The sequence below is a fragment of the Nomia melanderi genome, chromosome 10, assembly GCF_051020985.1.
Source record: "Nomia melanderi isolate GNS246 chromosome 10, iyNomMela1, whole genome shotgun sequence".
Lineage (NCBI taxonomy): Eukaryota > Metazoa > Arthropoda > Insecta > Hymenoptera > Halictidae > Nomia > Nomia melanderi.
Window position 1 is genome coordinate 14,498,279 of NC_135008.1, and position 24,757 is coordinate 14,523,035.

General features: G+C 30.9%; 2 protein-coding genes and 2 long non-coding RNA genes across 17 annotated transcripts in view; 2 read left to right on the forward strand and 2 right to left on the reverse strand.

The window, feature by feature from the left end:
- The first annotated feature begins 560 nt into the window (after positions 1-560).
- LOC143175032 (uncharacterized) lies at positions 561-2,208 on the forward strand. Its single transcript, XR_012999623.1, has 3 exons — positions 561-682; positions 1,919-2,023; positions 2,088-2,208. It is a non-coding gene; the product is annotated as an uncharacterized LOC143175032 (long non-coding RNA).
- LOC116428774 (contactin) lies at positions 681-7,197 on the reverse strand. The gene is made up of 8 exons (XM_031980856.2): positions 6,517-7,197; positions 5,228-6,072; positions 4,743-5,121; positions 4,558-4,660; positions 3,598-4,070; positions 2,859-3,137; positions 2,328-2,777; positions 681-2,246 (listed from the first exon to the last, which is right to left on the reverse strand). Exons 2-8 carry the CDS (start codon positions 6,032-6,034, stop codon positions 1,060-1,062), a joined length of 3,678 nt encoding a protein of 1,225 aa, XP_031836716.2. The 5' UTR covers positions 6,035-6,072; positions 6,517-7,197; the 3' UTR covers positions 681-1,059.
- A 305-nt stretch (positions 7,198-7,502) lies between these two features.
- LOC116428754 (KICSTOR complex protein SZT2) overlaps positions 7,503-24,757 on the forward strand; it is a 38,578-nt gene continuing 21,323 nt past the window's right edge. For 4 of the 14 annotated variants that reach the window (XM_031980816.2, XM_031980806.2, XM_031980815.2 and 1 more), the window contains exons 1-11: positions 7,672-7,964; positions 8,076-8,247; positions 11,830-12,147; positions 14,578-14,655; positions 16,055-16,460; positions 17,955-18,175; positions 19,140-19,524; positions 20,073-20,322; positions 20,402-21,142; positions 21,921-22,120; positions 22,422-22,585. In XM_031980816.2, the coding sequence (XP_031836676.1) occupies positions 8,227-8,247; positions 11,830-12,147; positions 14,578-14,655; positions 16,055-16,460; positions 17,955-18,175; positions 19,140-19,524; positions 20,073-20,322; positions 20,402-21,142; positions 21,921-22,120; positions 22,422-22,585 (2,784 nt within the window). In that variant the 5' untranslated portion in view covers positions 7,672-7,964; positions 8,076-8,226. The other 10 variants (XM_031980811.2, XM_031980812.2, XM_031980807.2 and 7 more) reach the window with 10 other exon arrangements.
- On the reverse strand, positions 17,648-18,720 carry LOC116428760 (uncharacterized). Its single transcript, XR_004235341.2, has 3 exons — positions 18,403-18,720; positions 18,077-18,329; positions 17,648-17,920 (listed from the first exon to the last, which is right to left on the reverse strand). It is a non-coding gene; the product is annotated as an uncharacterized LOC116428760 (long non-coding RNA).

Below are 24,757 nucleotides of genomic sequence, written 5' to 3' on the forward strand. Positions count from 1 at the left end.
AATTAAATGGACAATTGGACACAACATTAAGCATCCTTAGATTAACAGAAATAAATAGCACTAGTAGTTAATAAAAATTATTATTCTTTGTAAAAAACATATATTGTATATGATATTTATGTAGTTACATTAGTAGAAAAAGATTTGTTATTTTTATGAATTACAAATTATACTGATAAATATACATAGCCACCTATAAAAAAAAGATATTTTAATCTTATATGATATACAGATAATATAATTATCCAAGTAATGAGTTTCTTTCATATTAGAATAACAGATAAGTGTAAATAAAATGTTTGCAGTTTTTTATATTTTTTCATATGAAATTGTTTTAACAAACTATTTCATTATTTTTCATAACAATAGAATAGCCTTAAAGTACCTACATATAAAATATGATAAATATTTACATTCTGTTATTTGAATATTTATGGACGGATAGGTATGCTTTTTTGTAAAATTCCTTTTTAACCTCTCAGGCACTGTAGAGAATTTTTGTTTTTCCCCTATGTAGCTGATTTATCAATAATCTAATTGTATGCAGTGATGTTCAAAATATTTTCTATACCTCAAATTATATAATTAGTTTTCACCTCATAATGTAGCTATGATCACAAAAGAATCAAAACAAAATAATAAAAATATAGTGATAAGTATAGTGAATCTGAGGGGTTAAAAGGTAAGATAAATTATTCTAAATTAATTCATGTTAAATATAAATTTTAACTAATTTTTTTTGTGCAAACTATACTGAAACTATGACTTTTTATATTATAAACCTATTTCTTATGTTCAATAATTGCGTTATATAAAATAAATCTATTTTGATCTGTGATAAAATGAATGAAATATAAATCTTTTTCATCTCGTCAATTGTAATCTGTAGTTTCCTACTTATTAAAATATCATGTATCTACTTTATAACCATATAAAAAATATAGCAACAAAATTGTTATTATGAAATACAATTATTGTCCACATAAAGCTTATTCTTCTTTCTTAAAAATTTGTTGCTATACATTCGTTGAGTATATATTATATAAAAAGTGTCAAATGTTATACATATTCATAAATGCGTAATAATACTAATAATGATATGCCAAGAGCAGCATCCAAAATTTTATTACTTGCACTACTTCTAAAGGCAGTTGCATCTCCCATTTGGAATGTATAAGTTGGACTTGACATTCGCCCATCTCCACCATTACTATACGCAAGTACACGTAAATGGTATGCCTTACCAGGACTGAGATTAGTAATATCAGATTCTAACTTTGAACCACCTCGAATGATAGTATCATTTGCAGTACTCATATCTTGATCCAATTCCCAAACACGTATTTTGTATCCTATTAACGGTTCCTCTTCTAAACTTGGTTGTACATAACGCCATACTACTCTAACCGTTGAAGGATTTACACCAAACACGTGAACAGAAGATGGTGGTTTTTGAGGTGCCTTTCGATATGTTCTCTCTAAATATCGTTCGCTTTCGGGACCTTCTCCAGCAGAATTATATGCCATTACTTTGACATAATAGTATGTGTCAGCTTGCAAACCAACTACTAGAGCCCAAGGTCTTGTACTTCGAGACAAGTAGTATACTGCATCTTCTTCTCGATTACTTTCTCTCCAGTACTTTATTCTATGACCTATTAACTTGCCCCGTATTTTTTCCCGCGTTTGTTCAATTGCTGACCAGCTAACATTCAAACTAGTACTGTTATAACTATGCGCAACAACTTGTTGTGGAGCTACTTGTGGCATGTCTTCTGCACTAAATATAGTAACTGCATCAGAAATTGGTCCAAAACCTAATGCATTAGCTGCTTGAACTTTAACTTCATATTCTGTGTAATAATATTGTGGTGATATTTGAACAACACTTCTGCCAACATTGCCATATTCTTTCAAGGACAATGACTGAAATTCAGTTTCATGATGTTTCTGGCGCCAAAAAATTTTGTAATAAATTCCTGGACCATTTTGATCTGAGGATGGTAAAGGATCCCATCTGATGGTAAGATCTCCAATTTTTCCTCCTCCTCCACCTATATTAGATGGTATTTTATTTGGTTTATCAGATGGTGTACTGTACTGTGGAGAAGGTGATGAAGGTGAACTATATCCTAGTTCATTGTAGGCAGATACAGCAAATGAGTACGTGGTGTAAGGATTTAAAATGTTTTCTAAATATGCTTCCTTTCTGCCATTATATCTGTCTACTTCAATGGCAGTAATGTCTAAAATAATATGTACATGTTAATATGGTATAACATAGTGATACAGAATTTTTAATAACTATATTATGAACTTTTACATACTTTCTATAATATTAAACCATGTATGATTCCAATTTGTCCTTGCGCTAACTGTATACATTGTAATGGGTTTACCATTTAAAGCACCATCTGTCCAACGTAAAGTTGTGGAAGTTTTTACAATATTTACAACTTGTACACCTCCAGGTGGCCCTGGTGGTCCTTCTATTGTCACTACTGTCTTGCTAGAAATTTTACCTACAGCACTTGTAATTATACATTCATACTCTCCCCCTTCTGCAAATGTAGCATTTATTATATTAAGTTCTTCGCCATCAATATGTAATCTTGGATTAGCTATTAAGTCTTCATCCCTGATACGTAAACCATTATGCTTCCAGATGTAAGCAACATCTAACATCTCATCTATATCTCCCATGCAACGTAAGGTCTGATTTTGCATTACTGCTGTGATTATGCGTTGTGGTAATTTTTCCACAAATTGTGGACCATCTATACATAAAATTAAAATATTTAATGTAATGTAATAAAATAAGTGTCAGAAATATATTATTATAAGTAAAATTAACTTACGTAATACTATTAATCGTCCACGAGTTTCATCAGTTCCATATTGGTTTGTTGCAGTACAAACATAAGTACCTTCGTCATCTCTAGAAACTGGACTAATTATAAGGCTACCAGTTTCTAAAATTTTCCGTCTACCGCCAGAACCGATTACATTTCCATCTTTTTTCCAAACAAATTTTGGTCTTGGTGCGGCTTCAGGATTACAGAAAATTGTAACATTACCTTTCTCTGCTGCATATGTTTCAGGCTCCATAGGTCGTTTTTTAAATGATGGTTTTAATGCTATAATTTGAAAAATATATACTAGGAGTATTATATGTTTTTCATACGTTTGATAATTTTAAATTCAAGCATTAAGTCACTCCATAAATTCTTTCAAATTTTAATGAATTTTGAAATACTTCAAATATATAAAACACAGTTTACTATTTTAATTAATGATGTATTCATTAAAAACTGAGTGACTGAGTGTACAATTAAAGCAAGGTATGATTTAATTTTAACTATAACAATGAACCATGGAAAGTCAAAATAAATTGTTCAGAGTTTTGTGTACACTGTCTTACATTTTTTTTTCCTGGCACCCTGTTCATATGATTAAATACTAAATAACAATCAAGTGCTAATTTTTAGTAAAACACTTTATATAACGTGAACCAAAAGTTATTAAATTAGATCCGTTATGACATATAAATAATATTAAAATTTTATTAGATTTGAGCGAAATTTTGTAATAACTTACATAAAACTCTGAGTTGAGCCGATGAATATTTTGTTTTCAATTGATTCTTTGCACGACATTGATACATAGCTGGATCTGTTTCTGGATTTAGTAGCTTTATACTTAAGACATTATCTTGTATAAAATAACGATCTTTATCGTCAGAATGCAAAGTTTCCATATCCAATAATTCGCCATTTTTAAACCAACTATAAGTTACATCTGGTATTCCAAATGCTTCACATGTCCAAGTTAATTCCCCTCTGTTATCCATGTGCTTATCCACTAATGGAATGGTGAAATTTGGAGCTGCTTGTATAGTTAGTCTAACAGAATTTTCAATTGATAATCTGTCATTCTGAGCTCTACAGATATATTCCCCTTGATCATCAACATGAACTCTTGGTATTATTAATACTCGATTATAACTAGTTGTATGTGTTCCACGTGGTAATGGCGCACCTCTTCTCGTCCAATTATATGATGGAACAGGGCTGTATAAAATTAAATCACATTTTACTTTTAATTACTTAGTAATATAGTATTTTCCTTATATAATTGTGCTTCTTTAGTCCTATACAATGCCATAATGAAAAACAAATAAATCTTTGTTATTGTTTTAAATATTAATGACCTATGTATTTTCAACTGAAAACTAATAAATACATAAACAGATACAGAAAACTCATAATATGGCAGAAATATGATGCCATAATATTGACAAAGGCTAATATATAATTCAGATGAATATTTGTTGACTAAAGCTAGGATCAATATGTAAGTAAATTGTAATAGAAATAAAAAAACGTTTAAGTATTAAAATCACAATAACATTCAGTATTAAGTACTAACTATTTACAAAAAACTTATTTGAAATTATTAGAACATCTTTCTTTAGAAAGTATGTTTCAAATAATAATTGTATATCCATAATTGAATTAACTCAAATAAGAACAGTATAATGAAATTAAATACACTTACTATCCAAATGCAATACATTCAAGTCTAACTTCTTCTCCAGCAATTGGTGCTTCTGGAAATGCTTTTGGAAAATTATTGGGAAATTTTAATTGTTGGAATGAAGCTGCAAAAGAAAGACTAATAAAAATATTGAATATTTTTTAGTATGTTCTTACAGCAAACAACTATAAGAAAAAATTAATTACAATGTGCATCAACCCTCACTGGGAAGAATGGTCCATTGCGACCAGTGTCAGACGCAACACTTTGAACATTACAAGAATAATTTCCACGATCAATCATTTCCAATGCAGAAAAGTATAGTGCTCCATCATGAGAAACGAAGACGCGTTTATCTTCTTCCACAAAATTAGGAAAATAATCACGTGCCCAATAATATTTTACGCCAGGAAAATGTTGAGGAGGATCACAATACACAGCTTTACCCCAATTTTGATCTCCACGTTCTTCTGAACGTTTTAAATTGAATTCCAATATATAACCGAATGATAATTCAACACTTTCAGATATAATTGTACCAAACTTATTTGTAGCTTTACAGTGGTATGAACCTCTATCTGTTGTCTAAAAATAATTAATTACTATTCTTAGTATTATTTACCTTTATCGTATAAACATACATTACATACATTATTATATCATTATTTTATAATATATAAAATATAGTTACCTGATCAGGTTCATAAATAATTAATGTACCACCGCTAACAGTATATCGGACATTTTTTAATGGATCTATTTTCGTTGCAATTAATCTGTCATTTTCATAATCTTCTTTAAACCATTCGTATGTTGGTGCAGGGTAACCACCTGCGAGACAACTCAATGAAACATCATTACTAATTTTCCTTTTTGACACATCAAATACTTTATCTATAGGTTGTTTTATAAAATATGGTCCTCTAGGTATTTGATTAGGATTATCAATTTCAATACCATACTGATAAGTACGATCATCTTCTACTAAGTTATGCAAAGTAGAAATTGGAGCTTCACAAATATATAACAGCTTCTCTCTGCCTGTTACCTTTTCTAATCCCCAACGTTGCAAATTATTATGATAAGAATATACCAAATAATCTCTACTGACTGTGTTATCATTTGGTTCAGGTAAGAATGCATTATCCATATTTACCAACTGAGTATTATCACCTTCATTTATCCAGTTTCCATTTTGATTTTTAATACCTGTGTACCATTTACGGTGTTGAGGATCTTGCCATTGTAATTGATTAAAAATGAATCCATGTTCATCCACGGAATTAATTGTTAAAAGTTCAGTCTGATAAGCTTGACAATTTTTTCTAGCTTCTTCTCTTTCTCTAATAGGGCTTTTTATAAAACGATAACAGGATTCTCCAAATTTTATCCAATGTTGTGGACATTGATAATCTATTTCTCCATATAATATATTTTCAGAGAATACACTAGTGAAGAAAACTAGGATGTATGCTAAAATAACTTGTGTATGATACATTGTTACATGTATTTTAATAAGTATTGTTATTACATTCCCTGTAATCATATAATAATATCTTAGTATCCCATATTATTTACTGAATTCAATAATTTATAGTACAAATTAACGAGTGCAAAAATAAATGCAATAATTAATTAAAAATTTATTGAACAAGATTAAAGAAAAATAGAACAAAACATTAAATAACATTTTATGTTAATATGTACCATAATTATTTTATTTTTAATTCTTTAATAATTAAAGTTCATAATTATATTCAATAGAATATTAAATTTTTATAGAATATATTCTACAAAGCTAAAAAGCCACCCTTACGAAACAATTTTGAGAAATAAATTTTCTCATATTATCGCCAAAACATTTATAACATCCACGCGAAGTTAGGGAGTGGCAATATCAAATACATAGAAATAGGAAAACATAACATTCTAAATCTTTCTGCAATAACTATAAGATTATAAAACTGAAATATTTGTTACCTTTAATGAAATTTAATTCAAATGTGAATGCAACACATTAATATTTGATAAATGTAAAATTCAGCGTCCTTCCGCTGTCACACAAAATGTAAACGTACATGTGATGTATGTATGATTCACACAGTTTCACATCATTCTAAAAGATGCGAGATTTATCACAAGTCAAATATAAAAATTAATCGATTCTAAATTCAAAAAATGAAAATCAGCTGAATAAATTAATAATCAAATTCGTAATCATCTACTTCACTTCAATCACTCGAAAGTTATTGGCTAAAATAAGGATTCTTTTCAATATCATAATACTCTATGATCCGTTCATAATGTCAAGAACTTAATAAGTATGTGAGATACATTATTGAGATATTTACAAATTGCATTATAATTAATAGCATTTATTTATTATTTTATTCACCGTATGAAACATATTTATTACTTAAATTAACGATAACATATCACTTTCAAATGAAATAAAATGTCATATAAATTCAACTTAAAAGTAGAACATAATGGCGACGTATTTGAACATGTAACAGATCCCTCATTAGTTTATTTATTCCTGATACATTTGCATTCCTATGTTTATATGATATAAAGTAACTTTAAATTTTAAACATATACATGATTTTATCTTGATTTCAAAGCAGTTATCTGAAGTCGGGTCTATAAGTAGATACGATCTAAGTAAATTATTTCGTCTATGGTACAGTCATAGATGAGGTATAGGATAGACATAACGTGCAATGTAAAATTTTGTCATATGCTTTCGGGGATCACAGGACCCCCTTACCATTTCCGTGTCACGCCCTGTCGTATCGACTTAGTCCGGCTTAAGTGATAGGAATTGGAATAAAAAATATTTTAATATAGATTTAAGCATGTACAGACGTTGCAGCTTATAGAAAGTTTTGTGTACATATATAGATTTTCCGGGGCTGAAGACCCACGTACCATTTTGGTGTCGCATTCGACGTTACCGATAATACAAAATTTTAGATTTGTTAACGGAAATCAGATAACTTAAGTCTGTGACGTTTAAATGCTGGTTTGTAGTTTTCCTATTCATCATTCTCTAGACGGAGAGGGCAGAGCGAAACCTCTGATTTTTTACACAGCCGGTAATCTAGAACATATGACACAAAGTCCCGTAAGTTTGTAATGTTTATCCTTATACCTCGTCTGTGGTGCAGTTATAAAAACCATTGAATATCACGATATAGATGGGTATATTGTTTCTTAAAATGTATACCGAAAAAAAAGAGGGAGGAAAAGGGCTTCATTAAATACTTATTTAAATCCTTGTTCTAAGCAATAAGACCTATCCACATTTCTTAAACTTATATAAATATCAATATAAGCAATACAATGTAAATATCTTAATGCCAAACATAGTTATTTAAAATTTACAACTACGCTTCTATATTTTTTCTCCTTTTATTGTTTTTGAGGTATATTTTTTAATAAAAGTCCTTGATTTGAACCCAATAGTTTATAAATATAGTCATTCTTGTTTATTACAGCATATAACTTTAATGATATTGTGTTTTAAATATTTTAAGGTTATGTTATATTTGTGGTGAACATATGATAATGATAGAAGAAATAAATAATAACACGACCTTTGAACGTTGTAATAATATTTATAGTGCAGTAATGTATTTTGTTGAAAGTAGTGTCTGCTGATATATAAATATACAAGTCGGCAATAACATGGCTTCAGCAAAAGATGAGGTAATAAAAATTGTTTGTTTATCTATTGTATTCGTTTATATATACACTTTATTATTTATACACAGGTACTTTTTCCTGTTAAAATACAGTGTCTGGTATTGTACATATAGGTTTCATAATGTTATCATTAAATTTTAAAAATCTGTATAAAATATTATAAAAATATGTAGATAACTTATATTTATGAAGACTAAATAAATAGCATTCATAATAATTAGGAATTTATAATAAGTTATGTTAATGTCAGAACATTATATAATTTCAATTCTATAATCTTCATAATTTTGTAAGTATTTATATGTGATGTTGAGCATTTTACATTAAGAAAAGCAATACATAAATTTAAAAAGTTAAATCGATGAATGTATTATTCCAGTTATACGCGTAACATGTGGATACATATATAGGATTAAGAACTTCATTGTCAGTGCAGTGTTTAGTCATTTATGGAATCAATGCATACTTCTTTATTGTGGATCAAAAGCTTTTTTGTATAGATTATATTTCTTTTAATAACTATATGACAGTGAATGTTATATGAAAAGCAATTTAAATTTTAAAAAATTATGTTGTGTCATAAATCACAAAACATTAATGTTTCATAGATCATACATAAGAATAATTCATTGAGTTAGTAAATAGTAACCGTTTCATTGTAAACTATGTTAATTAGTTATAAATATAATATGATCACACAGTATCATTTTTGGTTCAATTTAGTATATAGTATTAAAATTAGTAGAGTTTGAAAAGGGAAAGATCGAAGTTGTAAGGAAGATTTATTATCGTTATGCATAATTTTTGCTGCAATTGATCTACCATTAATAAGGATGAGATTTATAAATTATATGCATTTATTTAATACATTTGAAATAGACAGTCATTGATACATACATTTTAAATTCACAGTCATTTTGGAAACTACCTGTACTAATACTACTTTGATAAGTACTATATCATCTGACTACAATATTGCCTTAGCTACTATAATATTACTTTAGGAACTGAAATTGGGAGCTTCAATAAAAAATTGAGATTCGCTCACTTTGAGAACTAGTTTCCATCCATTCTAAATAAAATATTAAATACTATAAAAATTCAAAGAATGTTTGAGTAGAAAAATGATAAAATGAAGACTACCTCAAAATTGTTTCCTTGTATATTCTAGTGTAAAGTATTCTCAAAATATTTTTATAACGATTTGAAATGAGGAAATTACTATAGAGCTCGCGGGCTCCCAGTTCGACACCCCTGCGATGTATTAAAATTTATTTTTCGAAGTATTATGGTGTACCATATTAGATGCTGTTACCCTATATGTATTTATTTTTTCTTACAATTTTAATTTATGTTTCTTATCATTATTAAGTTTAACATGTCTCAACAAATACACTTTTCGTTAGTATTTTGTATACTTATATAACTGATTTGCTCGAACTTAAAAATTTTTATTTGATCGTCACAAAATACTTCAAGGTTACTGCAAGGTCAAATGTATAATATTACCATATGCGACTCCTTTATACTATGTAACTTTCTTCTAAAATATTTTCTCGTATCAATTCATATATTTTAAGATACTTTGATCTTCACAAATAAACCGGACACACTGTACAGGGTGTCCCAAAATAAGATGTCGCGATCACAGTAGCTTGAGTCTACACCTTCGATTTGATGGAAAAGTATCTAAGAAAGTGTAATCACAAATTTTATTCTGATCCTAAAAATAAGAGTTAAAACTTTTTATTGTTGCATTGTGTTCTATTGTGGTTCTCATTGCGGAAGTGAATAATTTGAAAGGAATTACGGTTCGGAAATGAATACAGTATTCTTGCGATTAGTATGTACCAGCTACGAACTGCAGCATTAGTGCACGATAGTCCACCCCACTGCTGAGGCGCGAGTTCCCCCAGTAAACCACGAAGCTCGACGATGAAACTTTTTTATGAGTTATGAGTGTCTTTTCTTTAAATTAAACTTTTACTAACGCATTTGTGAGAGTATTATGATTAAAACAAGATCAAACATGACATACTTTAAATAACAGTTTACTAAGAGAAAATTAATTATTGTAATTTATTAAATAAGTAAATATGTTCTAAAGTATATCATGTTTGGACTCATTTAGTGAGAAAACCCCTACAATTCAATTGGTAAAAGTATCAGTAAATAAAAGTGAAAAATAAAGAAGTTTAACATTCCATTAATATCCCTTCACTCATCTGTTGATTCGATCGTCCCGAAGTTCGGATCTCTTGCTCTATTATTCGCGTTGTCGTTTTCTACAAAGGACAAACGGAAGAGCTCGACTCGAATCTTATTTCGACTTGAAATCAACACTACTGCACGATTAGTGTTCGGTTGCAGTCCCGATTTTTCGGTACTAATCGCGAGAATATTGTACAGTGGAGCTCTCACGTCTTAAGTGAAAATCACCAAGTTAAAAAATGCACAGGGGCAAGGAGTCGCACCCTCCACCTTGGTTCTTTCAGGAAATATAGTAGCTGAGCTTCCGCATCCCTGAGATTCGGTAAACATAAAAAGACGCCGTCGAACAGAAAAGAAATCCATCGCTGATGTTCGAACATCTCAATACATCGCATTTAAATTGAAGCATCACCAGTGTGGCCAAATCAAGACTTGTCTCCCACTCTGTCCTGTCCTTCTACAATTCCATTCTCGTCAGTGGGCATCCCCTAACAACCCCCACAACCAGCGTAGAACAGCGGATAACTCCAATGAGAGACTAACTCTATTCCCCTCAATTTCCCCTGTTTCGCCACAGTGGGCGTCACTGTTGCCATAACTACTGGGCCAAGCATCGCGAGTGGACGTTTTCCCTTGCCCCTCTGCTCTCTTAGCTTGTGATGATCGGCCAAGTGTGAAAGCTGTAAAAAATGTGTGACGCAATAGATGTGTCCCCTTCAACTTTAATTATTCATTAAACTCCTCCCATCGTTTTCTCCTGAGTTGTGGACCGTACTTGCAATCAAAGTATTGAATGAACTTGATAAAAAGCTACTGTTTTACTGATTTCCTTAATTTTTAAATATGTTGTAGAAATCACCCTTTAAATAAGCTTTTCAGTTTTCGGAATATTTAGGAAAAACAATAATCAACACGACATTAAATTTTGCTTTTAACTATGCATTCGTGGCTTCTTTTAGTAATGCCATGGTGACAAACAAACTGACCTTCCTTCATGAATTTGAAAGGTAGCATAAGTTGTTTACATAGCCTTACGTATAAAATTTAGTGCGATACACTTTCGAATTAAACACCAGTTTGAACATGTTTTGTCTTTCTTTGACTTTTTTTGTTAGAAGAAAAAGTTGTGCATAATGTTGATTTTTAATTTAAATAAAAAAAAGAAATAGAGAGAAATCATTTAGTTGTAACAAAACCAAGCTCAGACTACGTATTTAAAAATTATTAAAATCCATGAGAGAGTAGTCTTTTGACAAGTTCATTAAATATTGTTAAATTAATTGTAAGAACTTGTGTTTTTCTATTTATTACTTTAGATTGTTTTTACCTACATTTATAGCATAACTGATTTCATATAACTTTTTTCATTTATAGGAAAAAACCGTTTTAGAAGCAACTACTGTTTTTTTGCTAATGAAAAAAGGTTTTCCTATATCCCGAAATGTGAGGGCTCAGTGGATGTTAGAACATTTAGATACGGTGATAAGTATTCAATGTCAAACTTCCAAACAGAGGGAAGCAGAGGAATTGGAAATTGTATCTGTGTTGCCAAAAAATAAACCCGAATCTTGGTCAGCTAAAACAAGTCATCAGTTTCTGTATAAAGTGACATCAACGACATCAATAACATTTTTGGCGCACAAATACAGAATGGTGCTTAATTTAGACCTGAGTCCTTCTCTTGCAACTGTTGTAAGTATCATGTACATCTAAATACTACATATTTCATTGATTAATATGATATTCAGTCTTATGTATGTTTATATTTATATTAAGATTACTGAATAACAACAGTTCGTTCTGGTAATAAATCGAATTTAGTTTCAAATGATAGATATTATTATGACGTATTAATCCTATTAAAGGTACATAAGGAAAAGTAGTAATTACCAAGTAGAAAAAGAGTTCAAACAGATATGTGTCGAAAAATTAATATTTCCAAATTATAAGTAATTATTTGTTTAATTTAAAAAGTATAAAAATAATGGGTTTACTTTTCTTTTACTTCTTTATTTATATACGAAGCAAATTTCGAAAATTGGGGCATGTATATGTATCTAATACTCTAGAAATAATATACATAATGCAACAAAATTATTTACTTAATTGGAAAATAAGAAATCAGTTATGAAAAGAGTTAAGCGTCTTATTAAAAGAACGACATTGGGATACATTACTAAAAACAATATTTTTCATTTATTTTTCTATTAGTAATTAATAAAACCAGCGGGAAGAAACTGTCTCTGTCCGGTACTGTATGTTACTGTAAATGTCCGAATTACATATAAATTCTTTAAAAATAATATATATGACATTAAAGTCTACAAGAAAATTTACTTTAATTTCCCTAGATAAATAAGATAAATAAGGTCTTGATATTTTTAAGCATATTCGATTAAGTAATGTAAAATGTAGTAAGGGAGAGTAGGATAAAACGGAACACCAATATTTTTTATAAATAAGAAGCTCATATCAAGTTTGTATTGCATAATATAAATTTAATAAATCCTCAATATAATTTGTGATCGACTGCAGATCAAAGCACAACTTATTTTTCAATTCAGAGGGTTAGAAATATATTCAGTGAAAAAGTTTCGATGTTATATAGCTGTTTCAAATATTTTTTTAAACTTTCGATTAAAAAATTAAAAACGATACGTATAATATGAGATTCTACGTTTCTTAAGCTGCATTTTTCACATTCAAGTCGTTTTTTTACCTCACGTTGAAGTGTAGATTTAACAGTCTTTCCAAATTATGGCACGTGGGGCAAAACAGAACACTTTAGTCTGGAGCAAAACGGAACGCCTTATGTGTAGAGAAGAATGGAAATGTCTCTAATTATTGTAGGAAGGGTACGAATGTATTTTTACGTGTGTGTGGTGCATCTAACAATAAGTTGCGAAGAGTGAGGGTATGTAAATAAATGTTTGTGTGAGTTTTCTTTTGGTTTTTGGATCGCTCGAAATTCGATGGGACACGAGTTAGTTAATATAGCTGTGTTTCGACCGTAGATCGCTGATGTACAATTTATTTTATTTATTTATCTTATTTATTTTAACGTCACTTGCTTATGTAGCAGAACTCGAAACGAGCAATGAAAAAAGCGGTCCTAAAACAACAAAACGAAGAAAAGTAAAACAAAAAAGGCATTCCCAGAAAGAAAATAAAAAGAAGATAACATAAATTCATCTACTGATAGATGTATGTTTTGTAATGAACTTTATTCATTTAAAAATAAAAGAAGAATGAATTCAGTACGTACAATGTCAAGGGTCGACCCATGAAGATTACACCAGTACAAAAAAGCAAAATGATATACTCATTTGTGATTTTTGTTTATGAAATAACATACACATATGGCTTATTTATGTTGGTTAATAATTTTCATTTGGTAGAAATAAAGATTTTGTATTTTTATATGACTTTAAATGGGTGTTCCGTTGTACCCTACCATTTTCACGAAGCGGTTATTTCAATACTTTTGGAAAATCGTATTTCCCTTCGTAATTACATACTTTTCTTTAAAAAATCTTTTATTTCCTTATAGCCAAAGGTCTGCTTAAGACTTCCAAAAAAGGTTTCATGCGTCTATTGCTCAAGATGTTTTGTTATTACGATTCAAAGAAAAGCGTTGCGTTTTACCTTACTCTCCCCTACATATCTGAAAGACCTACTTTATTTTAAAATGATTTTCGATAATGGGAGGTTTGGAAGTTACAGAGTCTAACATATTGGTGATCATGACTTCAGTGAGTATTTATAGCTTTGAAAATTGTTGTTAAATTCTGTTCAGCATTCATGTATTTTACCTGACAAGAAGACAAAAAGTTCAAAAGAAGTTATACACCATAAACAAATAGTTTTCAAGATATAAAACGATTTTGGTCTATAGAGTCATTTCCTGAAGCGATGATTATTAATTTTTTTATTTTCTCCTTATTTACACGAACGAAGATAAAAATGTAATTATTTAATTTTCGATTTAATTTGTTAGTTTAATTCAAATTTTGCAAAAATTTTATTAAGATTGCTAAAACAATATATTGCCAATTTACTACGTAGGTATAAATATATTTGTCCAAAAGTTTTAATTGATGTGTACGGTATGCGTTATTTCAGGATATACAACATGGTGAAATTGTTATAGACGAGGTGTGTGTAGCAACAAAACATTTCTTGGAGGGTATTATCAAACCTGTAAGTAATAATTTAAGTAAGTAAGTAGTTTAAGTAGGTGGTTTATTGTACATATTGAGACATACACTATTCTCCTAAATTTTTACTCATTCCTTGAAATTGAATTAAAGTCTTTGTCGGTCTCAATGAGTGTGAGAAACTTTTAGCCATATATCTGTAGATAGGCTTCCAGCAGTTATTATTCGCAGTACATTTCGCACATAAATTCATGGTTATGTGAATAATTCGGTGTACCTTACTATTGCATGGAAAGTACTTTACGACGACAGGGGTAAGAGATATTTCTGGGCAAGACTACTTATCCCCACCTCTGACATTTATGGTATGCCAGTTGACAATTTGTGAGAGGAAAACCGTACCCTCTCCAGTTTGGCTACTCAGACCCGCATTCCTGCTAGGAGACTTCTTTCCATCTTTACATATATAGTACTGTCCGTTGCAGCGGACCTGGCACTCTCGTCTGAGTAGTCAGATTGCAAGCGTACGCCTTGCTCACACGGATTTTCGGTTCTGGTATATCATTCGCTGAGGCACTTACGCACACTGATCGGGTCGTACGACAAATAGAGCGAAGAACCGTTTGCGGACGAAGTGAGACGAAGAGAACGGTCGCTAAATCATGAAGCATTAGTGTACCCTCAGTGTCTTTATCTCTTACGCTTTAGAAAATCACTGAAAATGTTCTATGTAATGTCATAATATGTTACGTATAACAATTACCATGCTATATACAGGATGTTAATTTTAACTGGAGCACTTAAATTATTTCCGCTATTATTGAAAGTAAGAAAAATTTCTTTCCTGTCACAGACAATACTAACTCCAATATATTGTTGGGCTAGTTTCTGGTATATCAACACTTCTCGATTTCAATGATTTTTTAATATGTTATCAAGGGCATGATTTTAGACAACTTTTCCTTAGACATAATTCACAGAAATCTCTAGTTTTCGAGATAATCCCGAAATACACAAGATTAGACTGGTAGTGGGTATTGGGCCTTAAAAGTTTGCGTTTGATCCAATTCGATGCATCGTTCTCTCTTTCTACTCGTCAGTATTCGTGGGACACAACGGGTATAAATTTTTCGATAATTTGGACCTTAAATAAGACGAGTTACTTATTTTGTGGAAATATTGATCACCGTTGTAATATGACTCGTAATAAAACAGAATGTCATTTCTTGAAATATAGTTCTCTACTGCGAAAAAATACTATTCATTTACTCTAATGATACTTGTGGGCATTTCGAAGTGATGCTACAGTTATAATTGTAATTATTTTTTTATTTCAAGTGAATAATAATTTGAAATTACACAGTAAATTTATTTATAAAATCAGATGAAAATCATTTTACTTAATAATCATTAGCTTATGTATCTTTTTATTATTTTTGCAGTTTATCATTCCAGGAAGTAACAGAAAGATGCAACCAGAAATTTATGTGACTGTAATAGCTCACACACCTTTTTTCATAAGTCCTGCACAACCAGTTTTGGTACAAGGTTGGTTAGTGACTACAAGCAATGTTAATCAATTGACAAATCTCATAGAAAAACAGCTTAATATACTAGAAGAAAAGGTTGCATCTGTTACTGCTATTGCTAGTCAACAGTTAGAAAATCAACGGGCGGAAAGTGAACGTTTAGTGGGAGGACTCTTTGAAGAAAGCAGCACCTGTTTAAATAAAAATAGTGGTAGTTCTGCTGCAAATACTTCTATAATTTCTCCCGAATCAACATTTGTAAATATGTTGCGGTATGGTATGCTAGCGCTGACGCTTCTACCGGAACACAGTTGCGCACGTAAGTTTTTTCCACATTTTGTACTTGTTTATGTATACTTACTGTTAACAGACAGACGTTTTATACAAATTCCTCGTATTAGTTTATAAAGTCGGTTAGTCGTTTAGAGTTTGCGTTTTTAAAATACGTAATTTAAAGCTCTGAATGTGTAGACATATTAAGTCAGTACCTTCATACAACATATTTTTCAAATTTCACTGTTCTATCTTTTTAACATTATAACACATTTTCGTATTATACTGGGGGGTGTGCGATATTAACATATTAACATAAGTATCTTAATAATAGTATAATTTAAGAACTGTGATACCAAACCATTAATAACTAATTCTAATACCATTTACCTTTGTTCTGAAACGATAAGTAATGTTTAGATTGCGGATTTTTATGCAGATTCAAATTTTCAAGAATGTAATTAGAAAAGCAGAATTACAAATAGAAGATGGTTTTCTTTAACAAATGTTATGAAAAACACTACACTTTAGATATTTTATATATTTTTTTGTGCTGTATGCATTCTGTGCAATTTTATACTTCCCAATTTCCCAAAAATGCATGATAATCCGCAGTCTAGTAATGTTATACAAAATGTTCCAAATCCTCGTGATGATCAATGTGTTAATGCATTTTAAGTTTTACACGATGATGACCCTTACAGTCGAACCGCTCCATTCAAGAACTCGCGCACCCGTAAGACATCGTAAATTTTCAAATTCGATTTTTTCGAAAATTAAGCATCGGACAAAGAAATTTCATTTTATATTCTTTTCTTATTTTGTCATAAGGAATCATCTCATCCGCTTGACATGTTATCCGGACGAACTCTCTATATCAAAAAAATATTTTCATCCGCTGAAGCTTTTTCCTGTGCCATATAATTTACTAGTAGGTATGTACCACCTTTAAAACCGCTTGCATTCTTAGACTTTCCTATCACTACTTACAAACATTTTTATGAATGATTTGAAAACATTTTTCAAATGCTTCCGCTTGCGAAACATTATCCGATAAAGCTTTTCCTTGAACTTCAAGCTCTCTTATACCAACGTAAAATTTTAACTTTTGTATTGTATCGTTTTGAATTATATCGCTTTTTCACATACGTGAGATCCTGAAGTAAATTGTCTTTGGCTTCTTTTTTGCGAAAATCATAAGTCGGCAGCATCTTTTAATTTTTCATCATTAAGTTTTGCCATAGTTTTCGTTGTATGGGAGACATTAATATTTTCCAACTGTGGAACGATACTGAAAATTTCACTTTTGTTCTTCACTTCCATTATTGTTTGCTTTGGCTACGTCGAAAGTCTTAACTAGCGATGCATCGTCTCGTGTTTTTCAGGATTATTAAAAATTATGATTTCGTTGTCAATAGATAATACAGTGCACTTTTTGGAGTAATCTTTGTTAAATATGTAGGAGGAATTTGTATGTTTCGTCGCATCTCGAAATTATAATGTTACCTGTAAAGTTAATTGTAATTTTATTCTTTTTTAGATATGATAATTGTGTCCGATGGTATTATAGGAACTAGTGATGTTCATGTGTTAGATTCTGTTATTCAGCAATTACGTGCAACAACAGTTGCATGTAGTTTCCTACATGTTGGAAGTACGTACCATCCACACTCTGCTGATGGTTTAGTTCCATATCAAGATCTATTATTTTTCATTGCCAGAGCTACTTTAGGCACTTACATGTCCTTCATACCACGTGTTGTACGTAATATTTTTATATATTAGTTATATAATTATTCTAATCTCAAAAATTCGCAAATTATCGTAGGAAAATACAACAGGATTTTTAGGAATGTTCAAACCTTATTTTAAAAATAAATTATGGCATATCTTTGGTGGTATCATAACTATTTTTCTGTAGACAGAGAAAAAACATATAGATCTTGTATTATTCTTTATCACGGCTGTACTGTCCTTTATCAACTCACAGTTGTACTGGTTTCGGTCCTTTCAGTAGACATATTTCACAAATTTATAAAATTACTATTCACTATGAAACACTTGTATCCCAAACTGTGTTTTAACGTGAAGTAAAATGCTATGATTGCGATACCTGCTGAATTTATGTCGTGTTGATCTATAACTTCTAAAAATTATGTAAGCCCCATAAGCGGTATGTTTATACTTGTGGTTTATTGTCAGATTTTCTTCTAACTTTATTCATATATTCTTGAAACTTGAATGAATGAAGGGTTTTTTTCGGGCAATGCGGTCATTGATGTTTGTTTCTTACTGTCAGACGTTAAGGTAAATCATTTTTTTAAGATACGTCATGCCAATGACCTTGATTTCTATGTATGTATTCTTAAAAGCACAATTTTGAATAACTTTTCCTAATAGTTTCATCAGTGGTCTCTTACAGTTTTTGAGATATCTGTGAAGATTTGCAAAAGTATTATTAACGTTATGTTTAATGTTATGTTGTCCAAGAAAGACACGGTATGTGTTTAAGTAAAACATATGTATTTGTAAAGTACCTACATACAGGTAGGAGTCAAAAGAAAACTATGAGCTAATCCTGTTGTTTTATTGCCATTTTAATCTTGCACAATTATCTCCAAAATGTTTACAATTTTCAGACCATTTTATGAAAGTATATGTTTTTTATAAAATGTTTTGTTACTCAAATATGGATAACTTATGAAATAACCTTTTATTTTTACAGGCACATTTAGATGAAACAGAAGTAAATACTTACCATAAAAATTTTTTATGGTGGCAGTTATACCGTGAAGTACTTTGTGATGATTTGCCATATTACCCGAATTGGCAATCTAAAAACACATTATTTTACGAACAAAAGTCTACTCAACTTCTACAGAAAAAGCAAATAGAAGATAAAGTCACATGTACGTTAAGCAGTTTACTATGTTGTCGGCTTCGAGAAGGATATTTAATAAAACGAGCTAATGTAAGAGACGATATGCTTGAAATCTGTTTTGTGTTGCTGTGGAAGTCTAGTGTTTCATTGGAGTATGTAGTGATGTGCCCTTGGTTCACAAAATCATTATCTGTATCTAATACAATACAATATACAATTACTATTGAAGGTAAGTTGGAATGCCATTATATTATTAGATATCTTCTTTAAGTATTCTTTAAAAATAAGAGTAATGTCAAATTTTAATATTCTTCGTTACATGGTAACACTGTACTCCATCCTGAAAGAATTACATAGGTCTATTAATACCAATCTCTATTATATATATGTAATCCTTGTGTACACATTGTAAAAAACAACATCAATAAATGAAGGTGTAGGTAAAAAATTCGAACGTAATGCGAAATTTTAATGCTTTGTAACTTTTAAACCAATAATCAGTGGCAAAAAATGTGAAATGTTAGGCACAATGAAGGCCATACAAGAACATGTCCCTTTTTAAAATAATTACAATAACTCCCCTTTCCCAGAGATATTTTTGTAAATATCTCGAAAACTAATAGAGACCGCCTATTATATGTATAGTAAAAAGTTGTTTAGAATTGCGGCCTTGATAACGTATTTCATGCTCATTAAAATTGATGAGGGGGACACACATTTAAACATTTACCAGAACATGTTAGAATAATATATAAGAAAAATAGTATTTTGTTTCAGCTCCATATGATTTTCTTCACGATATTACATGTTCATCGAAAAAGCCATTAAAATCACAATATCGGCAGAGTGTCGTAAATCATTTTTGGGCCGCACTAACGTCATTAACAGAAAGCGATGCTATGCTTGCTCATTTCAGTTGGTTTCCTGAATTTGGCTGGACTTGGTACAGTGTACCAGATACAATTAGAAGCGGCATGCCAGTATTTTATTCGTCAGCTTACCCTTCACCTAGCAAGGTGCAACTTAGGTATGTTTACATCGAATATTAATTTTGAATTGTAATCAAAAACTTTTCTATAGATTATAGAAAAATTAATCGTTTATAGTGATGCAGCATGTCCACAGTTCGGACAAATATGGCAGCCTGTGGTATCTTTGAATCCATTACAATGGGCACGTTGGATGCATACGCAAAGAGTGACATTAATCTTGTCTCACGACAGGCCACTGCCGAAACACTTACATCAAGCAAATCAAAGTGGCCGGTTTCAGAGCGTCCAATGTCGTCAGGCAGCCGCAGTACTTTATGCCATGTTAAAAAGCTGGGCAACGTTTGTGCTCGTTGAAAACCATACATATGTGCAATTTATTTACAAGGAAATGGAGAAACCTCCGGTTTCATTTTCATTGATTCGTATTAATTGTAAAGGTCTTTGCGTGATCCTAAACATTGCGTTTGCTGCGGGTACAGAAGGTGCTGTTCGACATAATGTCGTTATCGATCTCCTAGATCGGCTCTCGAAATTAACTTTACCAAATAGACCAACAGGACAAAGAGAAACACCTTCTTGTACAATTATACACAAATCTTTAGAAAGAATTTTAATTAGATACGAGCGAATGCCAACTGACTTGAATTCAATTGTATTTCCCGATGGAACTCAAACGAATTTAACAAAGTCTGTGATAAGTCCTGGAGGAATGCTGACGACTAGTTTATCTCGATACTTACATTACAATCGATGGCTTTGGCATATAAAGCGTCCACTTGTGCAAACCATACCAGGAATTACACTACCAAGATTGAACATAACTGCCATTGCAAGAATTCTTTCCACAATTTCAAGGTAAATATTTCATACTGTGTATATTGTTACTTTATCATTTATATTACATTATTTTGATATACAATTCGTATTATATCAATAAAGTAGTAATTTCGGACGATATAGTGTTACTATTGTTGTTAAATTCATTTTAAAACATAAATATTACTTTGTGATGTACACTCATAACTTGTAGGATTTATCAGCGTTTTACAATAGCAAGAATACCATGACTTTAAACAAGTGGTACCAGTTTCTTATAGAAAATCTCACTTTCATAGTTCTTTTTTGACGATTATTGTAATCGTATATTCAAAAGTGGTTTTCGGGTGAGAGCCGTGTCCAGTAGGATATTGTTTCCAACGTTTCGCCATCATTGCAGCTGGCTTCATCAGGGGTTAAAGACACATTGATACTGGCATGTGTCTTTATATACATACCTCGTTGATTGATCAGCTGAACAATTAAAAAATGGGCGGAGGTAGTGCCAAATGAGATTTAATTGATGTTCTATGTCCTTGTTGATGTTGTTCGGGCGTTTCAGGATTTTAATTGATTCCCTGTATTTGCGGAAAGTATTTTTTACATCTGGATAATATTACCGTCTCTTCGAACTTCTTGTGCCGAAAGCCATTTTTGAATATAACATTCCAGGCCGTGAAAGCATTAAAGCTACGATTATTTTAATTGTGTTATAGGGGGTCCTACACAGCAAGAACTTCATAGAATTCCATATTAATTAGTTCCGATGAACTAATACATATAAAACAGTACGATAATATATATGTTTTTATTCTAGAATGCGTTTGGCCGAAGGATTCAACTTTACTTATTCAGCAGCAGGTATTTTAAATATGGTGCTTGAAGTACAAATGCAAGGTGTTGATAAGAGTGATGGATCTTACCCATGTATTATTCAATATATTTTATTTCCACCGCATGTTATATCAAGTTCGGTATTGGAACGTGATAGTGTTTCTGAAGAAGATACTGACGAAGGTAATAATATTATTCATTATTCTATTTATGCTATTAACAAAAACATTAGTATAAAACTAATTTACTTTGACATGTTCACTGCCAAAAAAATATATTTTTAATTTTTTAATATCTCAAGTTTTCCTCAGGTGTTAAATTTTCTTTTTTATCTCTGTTTATTTTTTAAATTTATTCTTTCCTTAATATTGAACAAAAATTTAGCAGAAAGTTTTGTCTAAAATGACAAATATACTTATAAATTAATAGTTTGATTATAAAATATTCAGGTGTGGTGAACTTTACCGTATTTACTATATTTCAGGTACGGTGGATGGCGAAGTAAGCATCGATGAATCTGAAAACTTTGGTGATTTTCAAATTATTTCTGAAATTTGGATTGAACCACAATGTGGATTGGTACAATTACCTATACAGTCTGCAGCAAGTTACATGCACCTCTTACCGTACCACGAACTTCCAGAAGCGGTGAGTACATATAATTACATATATTACTCTGATATAGAAGTTGGTTAAAGGGTATGTTAACACGTTTACTATTACCGTTATATGTTTATCATAAAGAGAAATAAATTATTTTTACGCGTGCTTTTATCTTAAGTCATCACGCATAACGTAATATGTAGGAAATTGTCGAGACTTTATTCTGAAATTTTATTTATGTTTCGAAAAAGTGATATAGATTAAACATTATACAGTTTATATACTGTAGGCATGATGATAATAATGTATAATGTATAAAATAAATTATACATTATTATAAAATTTATAATAATTTTCCACCACTTTTTCGATTTTCTGTAAAACTAATATATTACATTTAATAAAACAAAATATTGTAAGTATGGAAACTACTATCAAAACAGGTGCTGGTAGTGAACGTGTTAAGCAGATATTTTTTATTATTATTTAATATTACATATATTTAATTTTAAGAATGTTATTTAACGGATTGTTCTGCTGATTGCCAACATGAAATGTTCGGTTTTACACGATCCAGTGTTCTATCCCATAAGGGATTTCAGAATACAATTAATAACTCCTACACTAATTCATTTTCAACCTAAGATCTCGAGTACTTTTTTAAAAAGTATATAAAAATCTACCAACCCATGAAAAATATCAGTTTTATTAAAAAAACTTCAAATAATCTTAAATTTTTATGAAGTAAAAAGTATATAAAAATATAAAAAGTATATAAAAATCTACCAACTCATGAAAAATGTCAGTTTTATTAAAAAAAACTTCAAATAATCTTAAATTTTTATGAAGTAAAAAGTATTTTCCCAATTTGTTTGATTACAATTTATTACCATTTGATCATTGACTAACTTTTGTTGCAACAATTTTTTATCAACTTATCGGGAATGCATGAGGAAAAGGAAAAATAATAATGAACATAAATTGTTTTTTAAATATAGTTCCTTACTTATGTATATTAAAAGATCTCTTTTATACAATATATATAATACAATAACCTGTAATGCTATTTCAATGTTCTGGAAATTATCTATGCCATAAATCGAGATGGTTTAGGACGACATTAATGGGCACTTATAGCGATGCAAGGCCTGCACATGGGCTTAAGTCGTCGGGAATTTCCCGTCGTTGTCAAATTTTTCACCTTATCCACCCCCAGCGAAGCCCACCCAATTCTCCCATCGCGAACTCGGCTTTGAGGATGAGGGAAAATTCACTAGAAATTCGGAATACTCATTAGTCTCTTGCACCCACTCCATTTTGTGCTTCCTCTAAGAACATTTTGGGAAGAAGGTAAACATAGGTTTTTGAAGGGGTGTAAGAGCGCCAAGGAGGTCTCCTTGTTTTATATTCATGGTCGTATTTGAAACCAAACAACACAAGACTCTCACGTCTGTGGAGACATTTCATGTATTACGGATTTTTTGGAATTACACAATTTATTCATAATTCCACAAAGCAACGGCTTTCAAATCCTTCAGTATTTTTCGGTCGGTGCACGTCAATGCAATACACAAGTTTTCGTAACCTCGGGAACGGTCAGGAAGTATTACGCAACATTTCGCGTATCTTGAGAAACTCGGCTGCTTGTGATACTTTTTATATCCAGGCGACAGTTAAAACATTAAATCAAATTGTATTATTTTCGTATTGTATTTATTGTGTTGTGCAAAAACAGCCTAAGAGCATACACTCTGGTCGTTAACAAAATAAAGACTTCTATTGTCCAACTCAGGAGTGTTAGCACACTATCGATAAGCTGAAAAGTCACAGGGACAAGGGGACTCTTCTACTCACGATTAAGTAAGTACTTGCATCTCTCACGTCCTGAGTCAATCCTTAGAACTAAAAGTGCACAAGGGCAAGGAGAATCGGCCGCACGCTCCACCTACGTCCTTCCAGGAAACATAGTACTCGAGCCACCGCGTATCAATTCCTATATTGTCAAATTAATCGGTTTTTCCATTTTTATCTTTCCTTCTGTTTTTGTTTCCAATAAGAAAAATTGATCGTCTAATTTGTTTACCTTTATTTTATAACCAATTGTTTAATTGGTTACGGTGGGAATGGGTATATTCAAAGTGTCGGTACCTTTACGTACGTTTCAGTATTTTCTTTTTTGGGCAACTCGACCAATAACAAGGACGTTCCAAAATTGAG